The 22,600-nt window shown below is 42.5% G+C and overlaps 1 protein-coding gene across 6 annotated transcripts in view; it reads right to left on the bottom strand.

Moving 5' to 3' along the window:
- Positions 1-477: 477 nt before the first annotated feature.
- Positions 478-22,600, bottom strand: part of pcnt (pericentrin) — a 36,279-nt gene continuing 14,156 nt past the window's right edge. The window contains exons 18-56 of one of the 6 annotated variants that reach the window (XM_066662630.1): positions 22,260-22,501; positions 21,608-22,053; positions 20,763-21,378; positions 20,033-20,242; positions 19,281-19,433; positions 18,416-18,562; positions 17,257-17,417; positions 16,841-17,004; positions 16,499-16,713; positions 16,020-16,182; positions 15,742-15,933; positions 14,487-14,719; positions 14,232-14,351; positions 14,040-14,060; positions 13,335-13,571; positions 12,878-13,045; positions 12,615-12,767; positions 12,210-12,374; positions 10,930-11,919; positions 9,850-10,020; positions 9,067-9,564; positions 8,720-8,822; positions 8,447-8,619; positions 8,001-8,192; positions 7,677-7,850; positions 7,228-7,423; positions 6,682-6,904; positions 6,441-6,591; positions 5,597-6,085; positions 5,107-5,304; positions 4,847-5,020; positions 4,576-4,737; positions 4,281-4,445; positions 3,351-3,616; positions 3,100-3,176; positions 2,882-3,023; positions 2,618-2,748; positions 2,049-2,174; positions 478-1,441 (exon numbers count right to left, since the gene is read on the bottom strand). In XM_066662630.1, coding sequence (XP_066518727.1) covers positions 1,398-1,441; positions 2,049-2,174; positions 2,618-2,748; positions 2,882-3,023; positions 3,100-3,176; positions 3,351-3,616; positions 4,281-4,445; positions 4,576-4,737; positions 4,847-5,020; positions 5,107-5,304; positions 5,597-6,085; positions 6,441-6,591; positions 6,682-6,904; positions 7,228-7,423; positions 7,677-7,850; positions 8,001-8,192; positions 8,447-8,619; positions 8,720-8,822; positions 9,067-9,564; positions 9,850-10,020; positions 10,930-11,919; positions 12,210-12,374; positions 12,615-12,767; positions 12,878-13,045; positions 13,335-13,571; positions 14,040-14,060; positions 14,232-14,351; positions 14,487-14,719; positions 15,742-15,933; positions 16,020-16,182; positions 16,499-16,713; positions 16,841-17,004; positions 17,257-17,417; positions 18,416-18,562; positions 19,281-19,433; positions 20,033-20,242; positions 20,763-21,378; positions 21,608-22,053; positions 22,260-22,501 — 8,651 coding nt within the window. In that variant the 3' untranslated portion in view covers positions 478-1,397. The remainder of the gene's footprint in view (positions 1,442-2,048; positions 2,175-2,617; positions 2,749-2,881; positions 3,024-3,099; positions 3,177-3,350; positions 3,617-4,280; positions 4,446-4,575; positions 4,738-4,846; positions 5,021-5,106; positions 5,305-5,596; positions 6,086-6,440; positions 6,592-6,681; positions 6,905-7,227; positions 7,424-7,676; positions 7,851-8,000; positions 8,193-8,446; positions 8,620-8,719; positions 8,823-9,066; positions 9,565-9,849; positions 10,021-10,929; positions 11,920-12,209; positions 12,375-12,614; positions 12,768-12,877; positions 13,046-13,334; positions 13,572-14,039; positions 14,061-14,231; positions 14,352-14,486; positions 14,720-15,741; positions 15,934-16,019; positions 16,183-16,498; positions 16,714-16,840; positions 17,005-17,256; positions 17,418-18,415; positions 18,563-19,280; positions 19,434-20,032; positions 20,243-20,762; positions 21,379-21,607; positions 22,054-22,259; positions 22,502-22,600) is intronic. The other 5 variants (XM_066662633.1, XM_066662635.1, XM_066662636.1 and 2 more) reach the window with 5 other exon arrangements.

The following is a 22,600-nucleotide window of genomic DNA, read 5'->3' as shown; positions in this document are numbered from 1 at the left end:
TGACCACAAGGGAGCAGTCCAATTCAATTGTCCACGACAGACACGAGCAAACTGACCGTCATACAGCTACGAGAGAAATTGTTCAGCTGTTATAAATATATAAATTATAATTAAGAACAGCTGAACAATGTCTTTTAAAATTCTGCCTCCACCTGTTGTTCAAAACTAACCGCTAAACACGCTAAAATATTATGTATATTATGTAAAAAACACAATTGAGGAAGATGGCTAAAATTGTACAAGAGATCCTAGAAATATTTTTTCAGCTGTTTTTGGTGTGTGTAGCAGGCAGTAAAAAATAAATAACGTGGAACTTTAAAGTATCAGGAACATAGTTCAAACCTTATTTTTCACCTTGCATTTCAGTGCTTTGATTTTTAATTATATAAATGTAAGGACAAAATTTGGAGAATTTTGTTTATTACAACTCTATGTATAATAATGAGCAGGTGCCAATAAATATGGCCATATAGTGTGTTCCATAAACATGCATATTTTCACACACGATTTTCAGACTTTACAACAGAATATAAGTGATTTTGCATGGAGCCTTGTATCACTCAAGGTTTCCTGAATACACATGTAGTCCGATTCAAAATCTGTGCATCTTACAGTCTACTGTGTGGTTTGAGAATTGTGAATTGCGTGCAGCCTGGTGGAGTTCAGTTAGTATAATTTCTACAAAGCTCCATGTTGAGTGTGGTCTTCGCTCAAGGGTATTACCCATGATCCACTGCCAGCCTTGGAAGTTTTACACAGCAAACCTTTAGAATCAGATTAGTCAATAGAAAGGATGAAATTTTGCAACGGCAACCTTTTGTCTTTTTACTTTGTTAAATCCAGCCTTTGTTTCAATTCACAGTTCCTGTTGGGGCCATTTGGCAACGTATTTAACACTCAGTCCAGATTAATGTGCATATTTAGATTTGTAAGACATGCAAATTACACGGCAATTCCATAGAACTTAGGATTAAACGACGACTTCAAATATTAAAATATTTATTTAAACACGAACAGTTTTATAAAAAAGGAAATTTTAAAAAAAGTTACAAAACAGATATTGTGCAGAACAGGGACTGATTCTTTACAGATTCCAGTGCAAACGGCATAAAAAACATCAGCTGCATATGTAACAAAAACATCTGTGAGTGTATTTACAGACCATCTGGCGTTGAGATAGCTATGATGTACATAGTGGCTAGAACTGCTACCAGACACATTCAGGTGGTCAGTGCAGTCGATAACGAAGTGGGCAAACAAAATTCTAAAAGAGAAAAAAGTACATTAAAACGTAATTTACATTATAAACGGTCAAGTATTCAACTGTTGTGTATACTGGAGATACAGAGACACTGGCAACGGTAAAAGGTTCACACTGCTGACAGTCATTCAGTCACTCATCGGTCAGATTTTCTAGGACGAGACGGCACAGAGGGGGAACCTGGTGGGGGAGACAAAACATAAAACACTGAAGTAGGGCATCCTATGGAAAATCAGACCATGTGTGTTGTGTGTTGTGTACTGTGTAACTTCTGGGGAGTTGGAGACTAATGTGTTATTTCACAAAGAACAATTTAGAAATCCAGGGTTGTGCTTTAGACCACATCCCAGAGAAAATTAATCTGATGATTGTGAGCATGTTGAAAGAATTGTCTGTAGAACACACAAAACTCGAGTCTGAGAGTGTTAATTATCACTAATGTCTTCATATTACTTTAATTAGTATAACTTTGCACTCTGAAGAGACTGATCCAATGAAAACCAGTGCCAAATCCAGCCCCACACCCCTGGCTACTTCTAATTTCAGAGTGCCTTAGTATTTCAACCTCCATGTCCCCTACTTGCTCAGTTATCCTACTCTTAATTTTACATAACACGGCTTTAAATCACTTCAATTCCCCCCCCCCCCCCCCCTCACTCTTACACCCATGTGTAAAAAGGCCAAAAGAGATAGATGTGACTGACAGCACATGATGGTGGGTTGCTCTTGCTGAGCTGTGTATGAATGTCATACACACTAAATTTGGCAGGCTTCACCTTCCACTCACCTAACAGCCACATGTTACCTGGAGATAAACAACTCAAATACATCCAGGTTCTATTCTCATGCAACCATTTCTGCCGAAAGCCCATCATATCAGGGAGACTCCGCCTCCGCTCCTCACAGGACAGCACTGCAGGACGGAGGGCACACACCGAGGTCAGCAGCAAATATCCAGAGTCTTAAAAACCCTCTACAACCAACCGTCTTGTGTAATCAGTCACATCAGTTAAAGAGAGGTACTGACTGAATATTAAAGTTAGATCTCAATTTCTAGAAGGTCTACAGTAACTGGTTTTTAAACTTTTGTTCTGAATGATTTGATGAGTTTGAGCTTGTGCATGATTACACAGACAGATTCACAAGTGACCAGTGCACGTACACTCCCTCATGCCAGGTGGTAAAGAGTTAGAATAGCAATCTGCGATTCTGAAGTTTTACAGTGAAGTGGCCACTAGGGGCCAGTGTGAAAAGATTTAGAAGTTAAAGAGCCCATGTGTTACATTTCGCTCACATCTTAAAAAGCCAACAGAATTCCCCTTCACTGCTTGAGGAGGTGTGGTGCATCTCCATTACCTGGTCGAACAACTCCTAGACGCTGTTGAACATTCTCCAGGTGCTGGATGTACTCGGTGAGAGAGCGCTCCTGCTCCATGGAGGCCGTGGTGGTGCGCTCAGACGGGGCCAAAGCACTGCTGGGGTACCCCCTGACAAGCACATCACGTGACTTAGAATCAAAATTTTTTTAAATTAATAAGAAGAGGACAATACATGTACTTCATCTAGAATGAGTAAAGCAGAACAGTGAACTAGTGCTTTTGTTCGACTCTGGAACCTCACCTGCTGTGTAGTCTGAAGGGAGATTTGACTGGTGGCACCAAAGGAGAGGTTACACCCCGCTGGGTGAAGATGTGCTCGCGGGTGGGAGGAGAGTTGAAAGCAGCCCCTGTGTGCTGGGGTTTTAGAACCTCAGTCCGTATAGCTGGCAGACAGACAGACAGAAAGGTTACACATTATAAAGTGATTTAAAGTGATTAAATATGTAAAGAAGCCCATACCTGCACTATTTACTGTGGCACCCCCAACCGAGCCCTTCCTTGTTGCCCTCTGCCATTTTCTAGTGAGGAACTTCAGTCTGAGAACAAAGGAAACAATGTAATTCACAATTATCATCATCAACAAAATTCCAATACCCTCTCCAATTCCACATAACAGTCCCCAAAATACCCCTAATTTCTCTAAAGTTAAAACATGAAGCTTAAGAACAAAGCACCCCTGTTAAAAAAATGACTATGCCATGTTCCCCTACCTGGAAATTGCAATGAGAACTCTAACTGTGCTTCTGAAGCGACTGAGTGGTCTGGAGGTCTGTATGTGGCTGAGAGAAGGCTGAGCCCCCATTCGGGATATCAGGGCCAGGGTAGCTTGCTCACAGTCCTGAAAACCTCCCAGCAATAGCAGCAAGTAGCGCTTCTGATACACCAGTGATTTCCTATAGCTCTCTGCCCTCAGGTACTTCTCATAGAGTCTCTGAACCTGCAGCAGATTGCAAGGGGGAGAGAAAACAACACAAGACTTTGAAAAAAAAAAAAAAAAAAAAAAAGAATGGAAATACATAAACATTTAAATTAGTAATGAAGAGTAAAGTGGGGAAAATAATTTAACCATCTCTGCATGTGTAAATTCTATATGCGCATTTATAACAAATACATACATAACTAGGGACGCACTGATTTTGAATTTTTGGCCGATACGATACAATAACCGATAATTAGCAAATTGGGGTAGCCAATATCGATATTAATAACCAATAATTTAAATCTATTTGAAATTAAAGCAAATTCACTTTGGATTAAAGCAAAACAAATTCTGATCATGGGTTGTCATAGGACAAGTCTTTTCTTCAGTATTTGTACACTTCACTTTTTAATTAGTTGTAGTTTAAGTACATTAATATTTTTAATTAAAGATTTACTGCTGGTTCCGCATGAATGGTTTCTAGAGGGGCGCTAATTAGTGCAGCATCGGGTTTGTTTTGGAGAGCGTTTGGGATCATTTATCATCAATAAATTAAGATGCTGTGGTGGTTTGAGTGTATCTTTGTCATTTAACCTGCTGTGTGTGTGTATATTTAATCCCAGAAGCTAAAAAGCATCCATACAGCAGAGATAGTTGTGTATTTACAGGCGTCGGTGCATATTCGCAAGTAGAGATATACCAAAACAGACCAAGACATCACCTTGTTGTTGGGGAGGTCACTGAATGGTCTGTTCTCGTTGCTGGCTGTGGCCTTCGAGAGGTCAGTCTCAGCTTTGTGTAGAGCAGCCTGTAAAGCTGTCTTTTCCTTCAGCCAGACCTGCTTCTCTGCTAATACTGACTGCTCAATCTGCACAGGAATCTTCACCTAGAATAAACAAATACATAATTACAAATGCTTGATTCTCTTTTCAAAGTAGATTGACCAGGCGATCTGTTTTGGGATGGGCACTCAATCTGCAATTCTACCAAGTTGTTTTCCCGGAATCAAACAATACCTGTTCAGTGCGTTTGAGGTTGTGCAGGTCTCTCTCCAGGCAGGACAGCATGTGTTTTAGAGCAATCTTCTCTTCACTCAGAGTTGCGAGACGTTCTGCCAGCTCAGAGTTCTCCTTCAAGAGACGCTCCAGCACAGAAGAGGAAGAGGAGGAGGGAGAGTCCTGGAACAAACACACATACTTTTATAAAGTAATTAGTAATGAGCTGATATTACTCTGCGAATAGGAACACCACCATGTTAGGTAATTCCACCTTTGTACTGTGCATTACCTGCAGGTTGGTGAGACGAGTGAGGTTCATTGAGTGTGCGTTCTCTGTTGTGGATAAGTCCCTTTGCAGGTGTTCTGAAGTGAGCCGTTTCTCCTGATGTTCCAGGTCAGAGAGAGTCTGCTGCAGCTGCCTGAGACGCTGCTGATCACGCTCTCGCAGCACCTCGAGCTCCAGCTGCACAGAGTCAAACAGTTTTGACATTAATATTAATATTAAGTTTTTGTTTAACTGTGTGTAAATAAACAATTCTCCTTATTTACCAGTTTCTGTTTGGTGCACTCCTGCCGCCTATCTTTGTCCTCCTGCGCCTGTTTTTCATGTCTCCTCTGCTTCTCTTTCTGCTCCTCCCTATCCTTTACAGCTCTTAGTTTCTCCTTCATGGAATCCAGCTCGGTCTGAAGCTGAGAGGCTCGAAGTCTCTCTGCCTCCAAACTGCGGTTCACTTCTGACCTCTGGGTCTGCAGGGGGTATCGGCAATGACAGTATGTCACAACAGTGATAGGCAGGTATTGGCATCTCAGCACAATAAGACACTCGTCCATACAGTCTGAATACGTACAAGTGTATTTAGCAAAGCAATGTTATGCCAATATCCCTATGGTTAAGGAAAGATCAAGATAAAACCAAAATCGCTATATGTTCTGCTCTTCTGAAAATTTGCTTGAAATATTGGTCAACTCTATAGACATCAGAAATTTTCCTTGGATCAGAAATACAGAACCCAATTTAAAAACAGCCACCAAACTCTACCTGCAGTTTGTCTAGAGCAGCTTGCAGAGACTTCACTTCCTCCTGTTCTTTGTGCTCCTCCTGCGCCCTTTGTTCCTCCAGTCTGCGTTTGCTCTGCAGAACCTGCGCCTGCAGGCACTCCACCATTGCAGCCAGCTCCTCTGCCTGTTTCCTCTCCTGCTCCAGCTGTGCTCTCAGGTCCTGGATGAACTTCCTGTCATGAGCGCTGGCTGCCTCCTGAGCTCGTGCCTCCTCCTCGAGACGGCGAGCGTGCTCCTGAGACTGAAGCGAGAGTGATTCCGACAGCTGTGAGGTGCGAGAGCGCTCCTCGTCCAGGCGTGACAGGGCAAGCTGTGTGCGTTCACGTTCTTGAGCCAGCAGAGCTTCGCAGCGTGACTGCTCGATCTGCAGCTCTGAGCGCAGGTTACTGACCGCAGTGCACTCCTGCTCTAGAGCACACGTCAGCTGACTGAGACGAGAGGCCTGTTCACTCAGGGATGTTCGTAGGGACTGTACACAACATAAGAAAAAGGAAAAAAAAAAAAAAAAAAAAAAGTATTTATATATTACACTGCATCTGTGAATCTATGAACTCCTAAAATGGAAGTGTGAATCTATAACTCAGTGTTGAAGTGTCCTCTAGGTGGCAAAGATACATTTACAAAACTTGGCCTGGGTATTCCAAAAGTATCTTAATCACAAAGATGATTTTATTTTGTTATTATTTTTATTTATTTATTTTTTTAAATGGTAGTGTGAGCATCAAACCGAACACTCTGCATACCGTCACTGGAATATAAATAAGCTTCAAGCTCAAGTCTTTGAAATTGAAATCATTATGCTTGTGTATTTTGTGTATCAGCACCTCCTGGGTGTGCATATTCTGTTCCAGTGTGTGATGGCTGTTGAGTCTCTCTTGATGAAGTTCCTCCTGGAGATGTTTCACTCTGGTCTGCTCCCTCTCCACAGCCTCCACACAGTCCCGGTGCTCCTGCTCCTCATTCTCTAGCTTCAGCCTATGAGGGGGAAATAAATAACTGGTTATATCCTTAAATAAAGTAGTAAGCCTAAGGAACATTCATAAGTTACTGGAAAATGTGTGGTACCTGAGTTTGTGGATCTGACTCTGTAGGTCTTCTTGGTGTCTGCAGGCTGCATGCAGCTGCAGACTACTCTCTTGGAGCTCTGTCCTCAGCTCAGAAACGATCTTGCGTTCTGCCTCCACTTGGTTACACTGCTGTGCCTGTCTAGATTTATCCTTCTCCAGAGAGCATCGCAGGTCACCTGATGCCATCTTTTCCTGCTGTAACTGCCTGTCCAACTCATCAGCTATATCCAACAAAATATAATTTATTAAATTAAAGAGAGACATCAATGACGCACAGCACCACATGAGTGTTTATAGCACCCTCCTTTGGAGAATGTTCAGCAAAGCAAGCTCAAAGAGATTTGTGATAAGTGATACATTTCTTTTTGTGGGGTAGTAGTGATTAAGCAATTTGTGTATTTTAGCTTCCTCAGATGTTTATGATTTTAAAGCTTTATGTTGCTATAAAAAGCAGTATGGCAGTTCTACACTATGTTAGTTCTCTGCAGTAGTCCCTATGCGAATGCCTGTTTACTTCAAGAGGTATAGGAGATGCAGTAGTTACCTTGATTGCGCAGCTGATGTTGAGTCTGCACGCTCTGCTCCTGCACTTTTTGGAGGGAGTCCTGTAGCTCTCGCAGCTGCTCCTGACTCTGCAGAGTGCAGGTATGGAGCTGTGCATGCAAAGTGCGGATTTCAGCCAGGAGACTGTGCCTGTCAGCGGCCAGCAGCTGCTCCAAAGACTTTCTCTGTTGCTCGTCCTGAGAATCGGCAAAAGTTATTGTAAGGCAACTGGTTTAAGGAAAAGCAAAGTTGAGCTAGTTCAACTGCAGGTCATGTAAAAAGATAGGATTATAAAATGCAGTAACATTTCTTAAATTAAGACTGCTTTTAAATGTAGGACCACAATTCTGAAGGTCTTGTTTAAATTTTGGAGATACGTTTTACAAATAACACCACCTACACACCTGCAGACACCCTGTTATTAAAAAGGTCATATAGTCTGAGCAGTACCTGTTTCTGAAGAAGTCTCTCCAGATGCTCCAGCAGGGCTGTATGATCAGGGTGCGTGTTGTTGGCTGTCATAATGGACTGAAGCTGTACATGAAGCCACTCCCTCTCACTATCAAACACACTCCTCACAGCCAGCAACAGCTCCCTTCTCCAGTCCACGTTATCACCATCCACCTTAAAGAGGGGGGAAAAAAAAGAATCATGAATTTGTACATTATTGCCACACATTTATTAAATGGTTTTGATTTGACCGTCAAATATTAAGAATAATGCCTGAACACAAACAGTACAGTAATATGTTAAAAGATATGGTGAGTAAGTGACCTTTGGCTCACGCTCCGCCATCCTACAGAGCAGCTCTCTAAGTGACAGCACAGTCTCTTGTAAGGCTCGTCTCTCTCTCTGCCAGGAGGGGGGTGGGGCCTCATTATCTGGGTGGGGCTGACCCGTTGGAGCTGGGCGATGAGACAGAGAAAGAACTCTGCAGCTCTCCTGGTATACACGCTTTAGCATGGTCTGAAAGGGAGGGGGATTAATAAATACTTAAATTGCATTGTAAGCAGTGCTTGAGCTATTCCACTTCAGATGCTTAAACTGTACAATTAAAATTAAATTAAACTACTTAGTATTCAACCATGGTTCTACTCAATAAAACACATTAAATCACTGACATCCAAATGATGCTCAGGCTGTGTTTATTTAGGCCTCCTCATCTACAAAATTCTCAGATTAAGGTGTAGGGATCCTTATGAGTAAATAAGCACATTTACCTGTAGCTCAGGGGAAAGCAGCTCTTGGTTGGGTGGCAAGCTTTCTATGGTGCCCTCTGCATGTGGATCAGGATCCATGCCTCTGCAGCGCAGATACTCCACAAAGTGAAAACCCAGTCTCTCCGCATGTTCCAAATCCAACTTGAGTTTGGCCTCCAACTCCGAGCTTACGTCTATAAGCACAGATTGGTGCTCTGAAATCTTAAATTCTATCAAGCATGAACTTAATTTAAATTAATTAAAAAACACAAGCCAGTGCATGACAATACTCACTGCTGCCATAACCGTCACTGGCCCACTCGGGTATAGAAACAGGGGAGTTAGAACAGAGAGGAGAATGAGACGGTGTCACATCCAGATTCTCCAATTCTTGCACCTGAGAAAGCAAATAAACCCAAGTTTAATTGTTTACACTGCAAGGCGAGATCTCCAAACCAGTGAGACTTGGTTTAAGCTAACAAGTAGGTGTTCTGCAAATTTAGATCTTTCATAAAGGAATGTACATTAGTTGAAGAGCCTGTAAATTTTAGTTGTAGGTTATATCTGAATTAAAGGTAAATTTATGATAAAGGGACTAACACCTCAAAATTCATTACACACGCAAGAAATATGGCCCTCACCTTATCAGCATCCAGTGAATCTATGACTGAGAGGTTCTCTGAGATGGAGAATGAGCATGGAGAGACTGTAGGAGAGTGTATGCTGGGTGGGTCAGGCTGTGGAGGTGGTAAGTGCGGACGTTTTAGCCGATTCCTTTCATGCTCCATGGGTGAGGGCTTGGTGCCAATGTCAAGGGTGGTATTTCTGAGGGCGCTGAGTTCTGATAGGTGAGAGGCATGAAGGTGAGAAGGTCGCTCCTCCTCACTGCACTCCAGCCTCCGCAGAACCTCTGGAGAGGAGAGCGAGCCGTCCCGGGACAAGCCCTCCAAGAAGCGGTGTTCAGGCTTGGGTAGCTCAATATGTTCCTGACGACTACAACGTTGCCTCAGCTCATCCAGTTCCCTCTGCTGGAAGGCCAGCTCTTCCTCCTGCACTGCCAGATCGTCTTGTAAGTCCCGCAGCTCTGAACGGAGACGCTGGTTAAGCACCTCAAGATCTGCCAGGGCACGGTCCTTGGTCTAGATAACAGGGAAACGCATTCAAATTTAACTTCCAATTATCACTTATACAAATCTGTTTCATAAGAATATGGCAAATTAATTATGACCATTACTATGGCAAGAAAGTTAGTCAACAATTTTTAAATAAAATCTTAAAATAAAAAGGCCCAATTTATTTAAAAATGGCTCCTTTACATTTTTACAGCATAATCAAAGTGGCATAAGCTTTGTTTCAGTGTAAAAAGTCTTGCAATATAAATGCAGTTTTTGTAACAAGTCTCATCCACAGACACTCCCACTCACCTGCCCCTCTTCCCGTAGTTTTTCTGCTCTCTCTGTACTTGTGCTTAGCCCCTCCTTCACAGCAGCAAGCTCTGCCCTCAGCACATCATGTTCTGCCCTCAGATGAGCCAGCTGTTCCTCTCTTTCTTGAAGAGCAGCCTCTGCTTTGGCCAGGGTCTCTTCGGCACAAGTCTACACACACACAAATATTTTAGTCTGAAGACATTTTAATATGGCCCCAACCAGTTCACAAATGACACAATCCATTTATTTTTTTAGCACAGGTCAGCCAAACTGAGAACCAAGGAAATATATATATATTTTTTTTAAATAATATCCTGGTATGCCGCCTCACTAATATAATCACCACAGACTCCCAAAATGCACTCTTGGAACTCATTCAGTAGTTCAAACCACATTTGTTCAGAGTGTGGAATAGTAAAGAGGTAAGCACTCAAAGTAGTAATAAAGCAGAAATACCAGAATCTTCCAACAGTCCAAGCAAACGGAGTCTCATTTTCTTGGTTGCACACACTTGCAAAACTCCCTTTTCCATTCAGTACACGAGAAAAATGTGTGCTCACATTTGAAGCGCAATCTAAACTTTTTCAGCAAAGCTTATGAGTAGCATCGCCATTTGAAGTCTTCCTGTTTCTTGTTTTAATTCCTGAATGAGTAAAATTCGTGTGAGCCAGATCAGCAGTATGGGCTGGGCTTACCACACTTCTGCTCAGATCAGGCATTTACCACATTACATACTGAGAGTCTGCAACCAATTTTAGGACTTACAGCTGAAACCTAAGCCAGGCAACTTGCCAAAAAAGACCTCTCAAATAGACAAAGCTATTACTGCTCTCGGGGTGCTTTGTGTAGTTTGGCATATTTGCAGACAATGGCAAAAAAATATTAAAGAAATAATAAAAAAGAAACTGTTGCTGTAGCCCCCTACTAGCAACTCCACTGTCAGACTAAACAAATCAAACACCTCAAGTCTGATGAGATTAACAGTGGAAAACCTATTGTTTTGTTATACATTAACTAAAAATAGAGCTGAACTGTGTGAAATCATAAAGGAAACAGACAAATGGGAAGTGCTCTCACCAGCACTTCTTTATGAGCCTCCTCCTGTCTGGTCACCCTCTCCTCCAGCTCTGAATTCAGCTCCTCTATCTGCTCACACTTTAATGACACCTCCTGCTTCAGTCTTTCTATTTCCTCTTGGAGTCGTGCCTCTCGCTTTCTCAAAGCTTGTCTTTCCATATACAGCTCCTTTTTCCCAGTCTCCAAGGTAGTAATGTCAATTTTTCCTTGCTGAATTAGCTCTTCCATCGTTGTGACCTTGGATTCCAACTCCATCGTTGCATTCTGGCTGTCTTCAGACTTCTGCAGCAGTTCTTGGACCTGTTTCTCCAGCCTCTCTCTCTTTTCCTTTTCCCTTTGCGCCTCCTCACACAGCCTGACCAGCTCTTGCTGAGCCTCCTCTCTTTTTCCTTTCACACTGGTTAGCTGGACATCCATGTCGTTCAGCCTGGCCTGCTGGGCATTCTCCCTACCCTCCAGCTCATGCAGACGTGCCTGTAAATAAGCTACTTCACCCTCTTTTTCAGTCAGCTGGAGCCTCAGATGCACAACCTCCTGCTCCAACAAAACCTGCTTTCCTTTCTCCTCTCCCAAACTATGGCCCAAAGCTTCCACCTGCTCTCCATACTGTTCCTCTTGGGTAAGGAGCAGCCTTTGCATTGCCTCCTTCTCCTCAGCAGAGCGCTCCAGCTCTGCTTGAAGCTCCCGTAGCCTGGTGCGGGAGTTCTGCAAGGTTTGGCTGCTGAGCTCGTGACACAGGCTCTCTTCTGTGCTGCGCTGAGGACGAGGAGACCGTGGAGACCATGAAAAGTCTGAAGGTTCAGGGCTTGGGTCGCTGACCTCGTGGCAGTTGGGGTCCAGCTGACTCAGCTCCTCTTGCAGCTTGTGAATGACCTCGTGCAGCTGCTCTGCCTCTTCTTCTTTGGCCTGCCGCAGACGCTCCTGGTCGCCTCGAAGACGCTCCACTTGAGCATGCAGCTCCTCGATCTCGGCTTGCTTCTCCTCCACAGCCTGACAGCAGAAACCAGGGTTAGTCAGAATTACCAAAGCAATTTGATTTCATAAACACTTCAGGTCAGTTTCACTGTCTACATGGAACAAGCAATGGGGCAACAAATACATTTATGAAATTCTTTCCAAAATTAAAAAGCCTTTTCAGCTTAATGGCTATGGAAAGGAGGTTAAACGAATCCAAACAAGCAGTAGGGCCAGACTTATCAGGGGACCAGACTAGATTACTCTACTACACTAGAAACTACAAATTTGAATATGAAAATGACCCATGCAAAGAACAGGTTCACCTTGTTTTCTTTAGTGGTGTCCAGCTCCTGCTGCAGATGGAGGATCTGCTGATTGAGGTGGTCGATCTCTAGGTTCTTTTCCTCCAACAGAGCAGCAGGGAGCTGCAGCATGGGGTCCTCTGCTTCCTTTTCTTGCTGTTTTTGTTGGAAAGCATGCAAGGTGTCCTGTAGAACATTCAATATGATCAGGATATGAAAGGCAATATCTGATAATACTTTTAAAACATGTGAAATCAAGTCAGCATTAAGACAGTAAAGTGGACCTTGTTTAAAAGAAAGAGTAGACAGGAAATTATATTTAACAAGCAGAAATGTGGCAAATGGTACACTTAGCAATGAAGATGGTAGAGTTGCCGTCAAAGATTATGACTACTAATGTGGTTATATATACTGTTAAGGATATACCTGTAATTCTGACAAATGCAACTTGAGCTCCTCTTCACTGGCTTTGCTCTCTCTGCTGTTAAGCTCCAGTTGCAATGTGAGCTGCCTGACCTCCTCCTCCCTCACTTCCAGAGCTTTCTTCAACCCCTCTACTCGCTCCAAAAGCACCTCCACCTGTTTACATTCAGTTTCAGATAAAACATTTAGGGCTACCATGAAAACAGCAATAACTGACCAGGCACAAATTATGAACTGTCACCTATTCAACACCCATTCAGACCCACCTGCTCCTCTTTGCTCTGCAGGTCCTTTTGAAGCATTTCTAGCTGATCTCGGAGACTGGGGTCAACAGTGGAGTCAGGAAAGCGATGTCTGGTCTCATCCAGTTTGGACTGCAAGGCGGAGATCTGGAGTTTATTTGAGTAGAGCTGCTGCTGCAAGGCCTCCTTATCCTACAGGACACAGGAAGACTTTATACTCGTGGTCGTGTGATGTCTTTGACCATTGATAAAAGATACTTTAGTGTATAATAACTAAAAATATCACTAAGTCCATTCTTAACAGTCCATTTAACAGCTTTTTATACTGATAATACACCAGTGTGCTAATATTTGCCGATATTTTAAAATTTGTGATGATCTCAAATCAGCTTACAGCAATTTTTCTTAAATATTAAAACAGCTGAGTGTTGAGGAAAGGGGGTAGACATTTGATTTTAAATTCACTGCAGTGTGTTCCCACCTGAGACATGTCTTGTAGGCTTTTGCGTGCTCTCTGGAGCTCCTGCTCCAGCTGAGTGACTGCCTTCCCTGCCTCAGTGCTGCTCAGGAAAGCCTGTTCCAGCTCCCGGATCCGAGACGCCATTTTATCAATTTCATCATTGCGCTCCTCCAGTTCTCTCTGGCACTGCTCTTTAGCAGACAGCAGCACACTATAGTCCTCCGTTTTGTCTTTTATGAGAGCCTGGAGACCTTCCACCTGAGAAGGACAACAGCAATTAGACACTGAAGTGCTTCTAAGCATAAAATGGTGATTAATTTTATGATAGATGCCAATGGCGCGTTATTTGCTCTCTGATTATTTTTCAGGTGAGGGAAGAGACTTAGAGATGGCATAAGATACAGAAAAAGTATGCGACATGCACGACAAGCTACAACACAAAAAAAAAACAAAAAAAAAACTAGGTATTTCAGACTATCAAGCATAATTAAAGCCATTCTACTGAAAATGCCAAAAATAAACTATGCCAGCAAAGCCATTCCACTCAAAGCTTAAAAACAAACTGATAGGCCACACAAAAACATTGAGCACTAAATTAGGTGTCTGTTAATACCTGTTAAGGCGAAAAAGGATGGTAACTTATACATTAACATGCAAAAAAGTAAAAAAATAAATAAATAAGCAGCTATATGCCTAGCAGACCACAACCACACCTGGATAACTTACCTGGATAATCAAGTCTTCAATCTACAAAATGTTCAGTTTAGAAAAAAGTAGATGGAAGACAAAGCCATTAAGGACTAGTACGTACTCGTTTAAAAGTGTAACAGCAGCATGTTTCAACATGTCTATAAAGCAACTATTTGTTTAACCATGAACTCCATCATAAGAGATTTTGTAGAACAGTTTAGACCTTACCCTCTGACCCTTGCTGTCCCCTCCTGTGTATCCTTTAGAGGGCAGTTTCAGCTGAGCCTCCAGGTTCTTTATTTCCTGCTGAAATTCATCTCTCTCGTGTTCTCTCTCCACTGCTTGTTCCTGTGAAAAAAAAATCCAAACCATTGCATTATGAATACTCTACATTGTCATGGCCAGTGTTCTTAGAGCCATTAAATCAAGTTTAGAGTTCGAGATATCCTTTTTTTTTTTGAGAAAAGTGGGGACAGGGCTCACATCTATAAACTGGCGGTGGTGTTTGAGCTGTTTCTCCAGGGCATTTATGTGCTGCTGTAGGTCTTCGGTTTGAAGACGGTGTTGCTCCTCCTGTTGCTGCGTGTGGTTTTCCTGTTCCTCCAATGCCATCTCAAGTAAACGCAGCTGAGCACCCAGTCCACCCCGGTCCTTCTCAGCTTGTCGCTGGATATCCATTCGCTCCTGCCCCAGCCGCTCAGCCTCCGCCAGCAGAGCTGCCATTTAAATGCAAGAGAGGGTGAGACGCTCAACAAAACCAAAAGGAAAAGGTACTCACAAACATACAAACACTTGCAGACACGATGCAGTCATGCAGAAGACCTTCAGTTCAATTTGTCCATTCTCCAAACAAACTGAGCATTCGGAAAGCACAAATTACTGAGGAAAGATTTCATGTTTTGGGAGCATCTAAAATTTATGCGGGGGTTTTGATATAGATTTTAAACATAAAAATCAAGCATGATTTCATAAGGGAACCCAAATTAACATGGCCAAGGAGAGCATATCTTTAAAAAGTAAATAAATTAAAATATATAAATAAAAAAAAATAAAAAACAAAACAGGAGAAGCAGTTAGTTTCCACAGAATTTAACACATCACTTCAGTCTCAAACACCAATGACAAACCTTTCTCTTCCCCTACATCAGGGCAGCCTACAGAGCAGGGAAATCAAAGCGTCAAATAAATATCTTTAAATTATGTAAACATTACATTTAAATATATCAGAAATTATGTAGGAACAAATTACAAAGCTGCATCCTTGAAGACACTAACATTTTGCACTTTGTAGAAGTTTGGAGTTCATGGCCTACCTTTAAATGTTTAAATTACTAATATACCCTCAATGTCAAAAGAAAAAACACTTAACTTTCAATGGAAGTCAAGGTAAAATGGTTTCATTCCAAGTCATGTTGGAGCATTTCTATTGGTCCATTTATCATCAATTATTCACACAGCTGCTGTGTTCAAATGCAGAATTCATTTTATTCATCCACTAGTACTGTTGGGTGTTAAGGAGTCTTTGCGATTGAAGGAATGGACTCACATAATATAAAATAGTAACTGCTTAATTGTATCATGCAACAAACATGTCTGAAAGCATTTGCACTCCTGTAGCTTCTCTATGTATTTATTCAGGTTTTCCTTCAATTTGTCTACCGTTCATTCCAAAAATGCAAGCAAAGTTTTAACAATCATTCTCAATGAAGTGCTTCAATACCATGCCCTTTAGACTCACCCTTCTCAGTGTCGCCGAGGCCTGCTGAAAGGGCATCTCTCTGCCGCTGGAGAAGTGCATTAGCCTCAACGAGGTCCTGTAGCTGAACTCTTGTGCTCTCTAAATCCTCTACTAGCCTCTGCTCTCGTAGCTCTTTCTGCTGCAATGCCTCCTCCAGAGCAGCTTTCTCTGCCACGTAACCCTCCATCAGACCTAAGGAGATGGAAAATCCAGTTTACAAAGCAAAAGTATAAATTGTCTCATGTTTACAAGCATTAAATCATGGTACATGCTTTTACCCTCAGCCTTGTGCAGTTCCAGCTGGAGCTGAGTCTTTAGGCTGGCCTCCTGGTCAAGTTGATCTAGGAGCTGAGTGTGCTGCAGTAGCAGAGCAGTCCTGGCTTCTCCACCTTCACTGAATTGCTCATTCATAGCAGCCTGTAGTATATGTACCTGCTCCAGCTACAAGAGGAGGAAAAAACAATAGAATATCATGAATAGAAGCTGTGATGATAATTTGACAGTGCAAAAGAGTTCCTAGTTCTATGTCATTTACAGTATTTATATAAATAAAGTTGTTTTATACTTTTCATGATATTACACCACAATGTGTAAGAGGATGTTTGCTGTTTTGTAAGAAACTGCCTATTGATGACTAATGTGTTAAATGGAGATATCAGTATTTCAAAGGTAAATGAAGGTATAAAAGTCAAATGAGCTTAAAACCATTAATTCTGCTGTGCTTGCCATAGACCAAATGTAAGTAGAGGTAATGTACCTGCTTTGTGGACTCTGAGACCATCTCCAATAGTTTATCCGCAGCAGTGCGTAGACGAATGCAAGGCTCTAGAACCAGTTCCTCTCTCTCTGGGTCCAAATCTCCATCAGGTCCTGAGAACACACTCTCACACAGCCTCTGGGACAGCTCTAGGCCCTCATCAGTTACAGAGGAAAACACACTGCAGTTTACGCCACCTTCTACAGGACCTCCATCTGTTAAGAAACAGAGTTCAACAACTGTAAATATGCATATATGCAGATGCATACCTCTAATGTTTCCTGAAAATATTTTAAATCCTACACGTCCATTTACCCAGCCTTAAGACACAGAGGGGCATACCTGTCTCATGAGGGTTGTGGATGCCCCTGGTGCCATCAACAGGGCAGCTGCTTGCCTCACATGACCCAAGCTTGCGGCTAATATGGTCTTCTGTTGCTATAGTAACGCGCAGCATCTCAAGGAAAACCCTCTGTAGCCGGTCATGGGCAGATTGCAGGTCTCGTCTGAGACAGGGGTCAGAAGGGAGGGAAAAATACTTGGTCAAGCATTTAAAAAATAAAAATAAATAAAAAAAAAAAAAAAAAACATTCCCTCAAAAGTAAACTATGCACAGAGCTGAGTGGTGATTATATGGTAGAGCAGAACACCAGTGCGCTAAAACAACTTTAATTTCTGCACTAAATTTTTTAAACAAAGTACATACAACCACAATGTTATTCAACTCATCACTCATGCAATTAAGAGCCTCCCCTGACCTCTGCTGTGTGGCTGTGTTCAGGTCATCACGTAGCATTTTCAGTAGGTTGGAATCCTCCTGGCTCTCGCGCTCTCGCCGCTGCAAGAGAGTTTCCAGTGTCTCCATCTCTGCACGCTTGCCCTGAAGCTCCCCCTGCAGTCCACTGACCTCTGCACGCAGCTGAGAGACGGGCAGCAGACACACACCAGACAAATAACCAGTCATTATGCACATGAGATGCATATTGCCAGAAATTTAAAAACTTGCATCCTGAAAGGAGTGGGCATTAATTGCCATATTGTTGCAGTTCTATTTAAATAATAGTTCGGCCTTGAATGAAGCTTATGAAAAATAGTGGGGAATGCAAAACCTGTGCAAGCAGAAAGTACAATACACAACTCTGAGGGAGTTAGAGTGGTGAGGGGGGGGGGGGGATAAAAATGGCAACCACCACACAACACAGTAACCACAGCAACCAGTTCCCTCTGAGAGCTTAAGAGGATGTCTAGTATTACCCCCTTCAACTAATCTGACGAACTCTGCATCACAGTAAAGCAAAGGAACAAACCTCACACACAAAGACACAGTCTAGGCATTGAAAGATGGCATTGGCAAGATCAAAGGAACATAATGAGGACAAGGCCATAGAAAGGCTATGATCAAAGTAGCTAACATTGAGATTCAGTTCCAAATCACAGAGAGAGAGAGAGAGAGAGAGAGAGAGAGAGAGAGAGAGAGAGAAAGAAAATCTGGGTTTGAATATAAACTGAGCAGGGATAGAAATGTGAATGGGTGGAAATATTCAAGCAAATGTAACTGTTATTATAGTTAAGTTATTTAAGAAAATCTTCAATAATACTATAGTATTATTGAAAAATAATATATACACACACAGCAAGTTACATTTCTGAGAGAGGCAAAGTGTCTTCGCCAGATGTTATTGAAGACTGCTGAGCAGTGTCAAATTCTGGTTTTAACCGCTGCTATAATATACCACAGCTTGGAATAACACAAGTAGCACATGTTTTATGATCCTGTAAACTCTTGTTGAATATTTTGACTTCAAACTCAAGATGTTGGCCAAGATTGCAGCTGCAATAATCTATTAAGCCTGCTGTTACCACAGTGTACAGTTGACTTTAAAAGTCTGAAAAGAAAACCCAGAAAACGTGTCTTACCTTTGACACCACTGTATCAAGCTGCTGCAGTTGTGCAGTGAGCTGGCTCATCTTGTCAGTGTAGCAGAGTTCGTCTTGTTGGTGCTGCTCTTGTAGCTTGTTCTCCAGCTCTTTTAGAGCAGCAGCCTTCTCCTGTTCATTCTCCTCCTAAAACACAGCCAGGTCATAGATTAGTGAGGCACACAGAATGACCACTTCTAAAGCACACATCAAGCTCAGAGAACACCAGATGTGCTATACTGCTATAACAAATCACCAAGCCTGTTCTAAATAGTGATGCTCACAGTATGCAATGCCTGAACTTACAGTTCAGTCAAACACAAATCCCTATTTAGCCATGACTCACGTGGCCCACCACTTTTCCCCATAGGCAGGATTATTAAGAAGATAGCGAAAGAGTACTGACCCCTCTGTAAAGCTCTACTGCTTTGGATGAAGGCCAACCAGGATGTTACCCTTGGAAAGGCTTTGTGTTACTTCATCTGTCCACACTACACACATCTCCCCTCTCTGAACTCACTTATACAAGACAGAAGCCATCATAACCACTGGCAGAAGGGAAAATGTCTAAATCGTTCATCACTGGATCTGCTGCTACTGGGGATTATGGTCATGCTAAGCCCAATGTGTGCAATCCCTAAAGTGGGCCACCCCCTGCTCCAGATGTTACACCCATTGCCCTGCTTACCACCAAGTAAATCTACTATATATAGTACATCTGTGACTGTAGGATTCATACATAACCACTTTACAGTCTTAATAGACTTGAGGGCGAGTGTGTAAATAAAAGACTGCTTTTACGCTTAAATCTTAAAAAGCAAGATGGATGGACACAACTGAAACAAAACCAAACAATATCTCCCACCTTTATCTGTGCAATCCTTCCTTGCAGCTGCTCCTCTGACTGGCATTTCAGGAGCTCTGCCTCCTCCAGAAAATGAAGACGTTGCCTTGAAGCCTCTTCTTCTAGCTCCCTGCGCAGAGCCTCAATCTCCCTGGCAGATGCTCCCCTCAGTTCCTGTTTTCAGTACACAAATCAAGGAGCTTTTATTTGCTTCACTCATGTAACAAATGAAGGATGTTGATAGAAGTGGTGATATAAAGAAGTTGGACTTTCTGCAGTGTAACTTTAAATGAAAATTTGAATTCCTCCAGTATTATTTGTTAGTCAGCAAGAGTGAATAAACAAGTCTATCAAAAAACACTATAGATCTTTCACAGCCCTTTAGATATGGTCCTCCAAATGTTTATAGTTGGATTGTATAATTTGTATAGTTTTATAAACTTGTGTTCTGCTGCAAGCAATACTAGCTCTTCTGGCACTATCTGTTTGGACTGAAACATGATAGCTTCAGGTTTGTCAGCCTTACATCCATACAAAAGCTCATGCAAAATAAAATGTTTTAGACCATCAGTTTCAGATGATTTTCTGCCCATAAACACTGCTGCCGTGCTACCACACAAACCAATAAAAACTAGTACCCTACAGATAAAATATGTAGCTATCATGACATAAATAATGCACCCCCCCAATCTTATTCAGAATATTGTTTTGGTGACATCAGTTCTATACCCATGGATACAAATATGCCTCCTATAATCTTGGCTCTCACGCACCTGTAGTTGTTGCTGATGCTGGGCAATCAGTGCATCCAGCTGTTGCTTTATTTGGTCTTTCTCCATGGTGCTCAGGCCTGTGATCTCCTGCAGGGCAGCACTTTGCTGCTTTTCCAGGTCCAAAACGTGGAGCTGAAGGGTTTCAAGTACAGTGAAATGTTCTGCCTCCAGAGCTGCTTTCTGGGCGGAGAGGGCTGCAGACAACTCCTCCTAAACACGGAGCAGCCAGCAAAAAGAACAATTAAATTAATAAAAGATTTTAGGTCACAACCACCTAAGGCAACTCCCACAGAAATAAATATATTATGAATAAAGGTCATTTGCCAAAATGCAGAAGCAGTCAAGTGCCCAAGTGAGCAACCATTGTTTTGTTGTAACTACAATGTAATAGCATCTTACTCTAAATGCATAGCCAGGACCTGTTTAACGTGAACATGCACAATGCACATTAACAGAGCTGTTAACACTTCACTGACAAAACACAGCAGCAATTATCAAGGGAGAAAGAGGGGGTAATCATAGATCATTTCCACGCAGGCTCTCAAACAGCGAAGGGGCAATGGCAGTAATTGGAACAGAAACATTTGCTGACTGTTTTTCACAGCCATGTATTTATCCATGAGAAATGGAAGACATTGTTCTTTTAAACATTACATAAGTATAATATTGATTGCAGGTAATATTTGCCTGTGAGAGAGTACTGTATAACACCTGCCTTCTCTCGGCTCACCTGATGGCTTTGGCTGAGTTCAGTTGCCATGGTGCTGTACTTGTCTATGTGGACCTGATCCAGCTCCTTCCTCAGCTTTTCCCTTGCTGACAGCCCCTCCTGTTTAATTCTCTCCATCTCTTTGGCATGCTGTTCTTCCAGAGAAGTTCTGAGCTTTTGTAGTGCCTCCTTCTTCTCTTCCCGTGCTGCCTGGATCTCCTTCAGGTACGTACTCTCCAGAGTGTCCATATTAGACAACATCCTGCTTTCTAACTCCTCCATTTCCTGCTTGTGGCGGGCCGTAAGCTCCGCCTCCTGGGCTTCAAGCTGTGCCAGATTGGTTTCCTCCAGGACTGCCTGCAGTTTATCAAGCTCTGCCTTGTGCTTCTCAGACAGCTCTGCTTCCAAAGAGTCCAGGGCTGCTTTGTGATTGGTTGAGAGTGAACTGAGCTCCTCCTGGTGTTGCAATTTAAGTTCCTGACACTCTTTCTCTGAATGCTGCAGTTGTGTGACATGCTGCTCCAACAAAGCTTTCAAGGTCTCCAGCTCCTGTTGGTGATTTTGCTTTTGCTCTCTTAGATCAGCCATTCTCTGCTGGATGAGTTTCTCTTCCAGTTGCTTCAGTTCTTCTTGATGTCTGCAAGAACCACCATTACTTTAAATGTTTTATTTTATATTTATTTAACGTTATACTTATATAGCGCCTGTCTAGAAACCCAAGGATGCTTTACAATCAACATTCAACCCACAAACACACTGGTGAGAGGCGACAGCCAAACGTGCACAGTGTACTCTCATGTTTCACAACTAAATAACTAATTCTTTATTCTGAGGTTTCAGCTGTATGGTCCAAATAAATCTCTTACCTGCAGATGGCCTCTTTTAGCCTAGTCTCAGTCTGTTCCTGCAGCAGAACATTCAGCTCCTTTACCTCAGCTGCCATGGTGCTCTTAGCTGTTTGAAGCTCACCGTCATACTGAACTTGGAGCTTCTGTTTCACGGCCACAACTTGAGGGCTTTCCTCATTATCCAGACTAGCCTGAATGACCTGGAGCTTCCCTCTTTCCACAGCAAGGAGCTCATGAGCCTGAGCAAGCTTTTGTTCAAGCTCTCTTCTCTCTTCTTTTGCAGCCTGCTGGAGCTCTTCTCTCAGGGAAGCCAGACACTCATCAGCCTGGGTTTGGAGCTGCTTTCGCAGTTCGTTCTTTTCTCCATTGCTTTGGTGGGAAAGTACCTCATTCATACGGCTCCTTTCCTCCTGCTGTGCTACCTCAAGACGTGCACGCAGTTCTTCTGCAAAATCTTTCTGTAGCTAATAGAACAAAAATGTGGACTGCTTAGTAACAAAGAAGCCTTGAAAAGCAGGGGAACAAATATTTGAAGAGCTCAATAATAGACACTTCTTAACCTCAAACTATTAAAAAGAAAAAGTCCTTGAGAAAACCACTAGTCATACTCAACCTCTGCCCTTCATGCAAATCCCACTGAGCTTTTAATCAGTCACAACTTTAAACTCACTCTGTCCTCTAGCTCTCTCAGCTCATCTGTGTGCAGCTCGGTTGCTCTCTGCAGCTCCTGGGTGTGCTGAAGTGTTAGCTGGGCCAGCTGCTTCTCCAGGCCGAGAATATGTTCAGTCTCTGAGGCCAGCACAGCCAGTCTGTCCTGGTGCTCCTGGGTCTGAACTCTAGTCCTTTTCTCCAGCTCAGCCTCTACCTGACGTGCCACCTCTGCTGCCGACTGCAGTCTCAACTTTGTTATCTCTGTAAAAGACAATATGTTGGTTGAGGCAAATAAAATAAAATTAAAAAAAAATGCAAAAGACCACAAATGAAAATATTTTACTGCTATTATGATAAATT

Source organism: Hoplias malabaricus, chromosome 3 (genome assembly GCF_029633855.1).
Source record: "Hoplias malabaricus isolate fHopMal1 chromosome 3, fHopMal1.hap1, whole genome shotgun sequence".
NCBI classification, from domain to species: Eukaryota; Metazoa; Chordata; class Actinopteri; order Characiformes; family Erythrinidae; genus Hoplias; species Hoplias malabaricus.
This window is presented reverse-complemented; position numbering and strand designations above follow the sequence as displayed.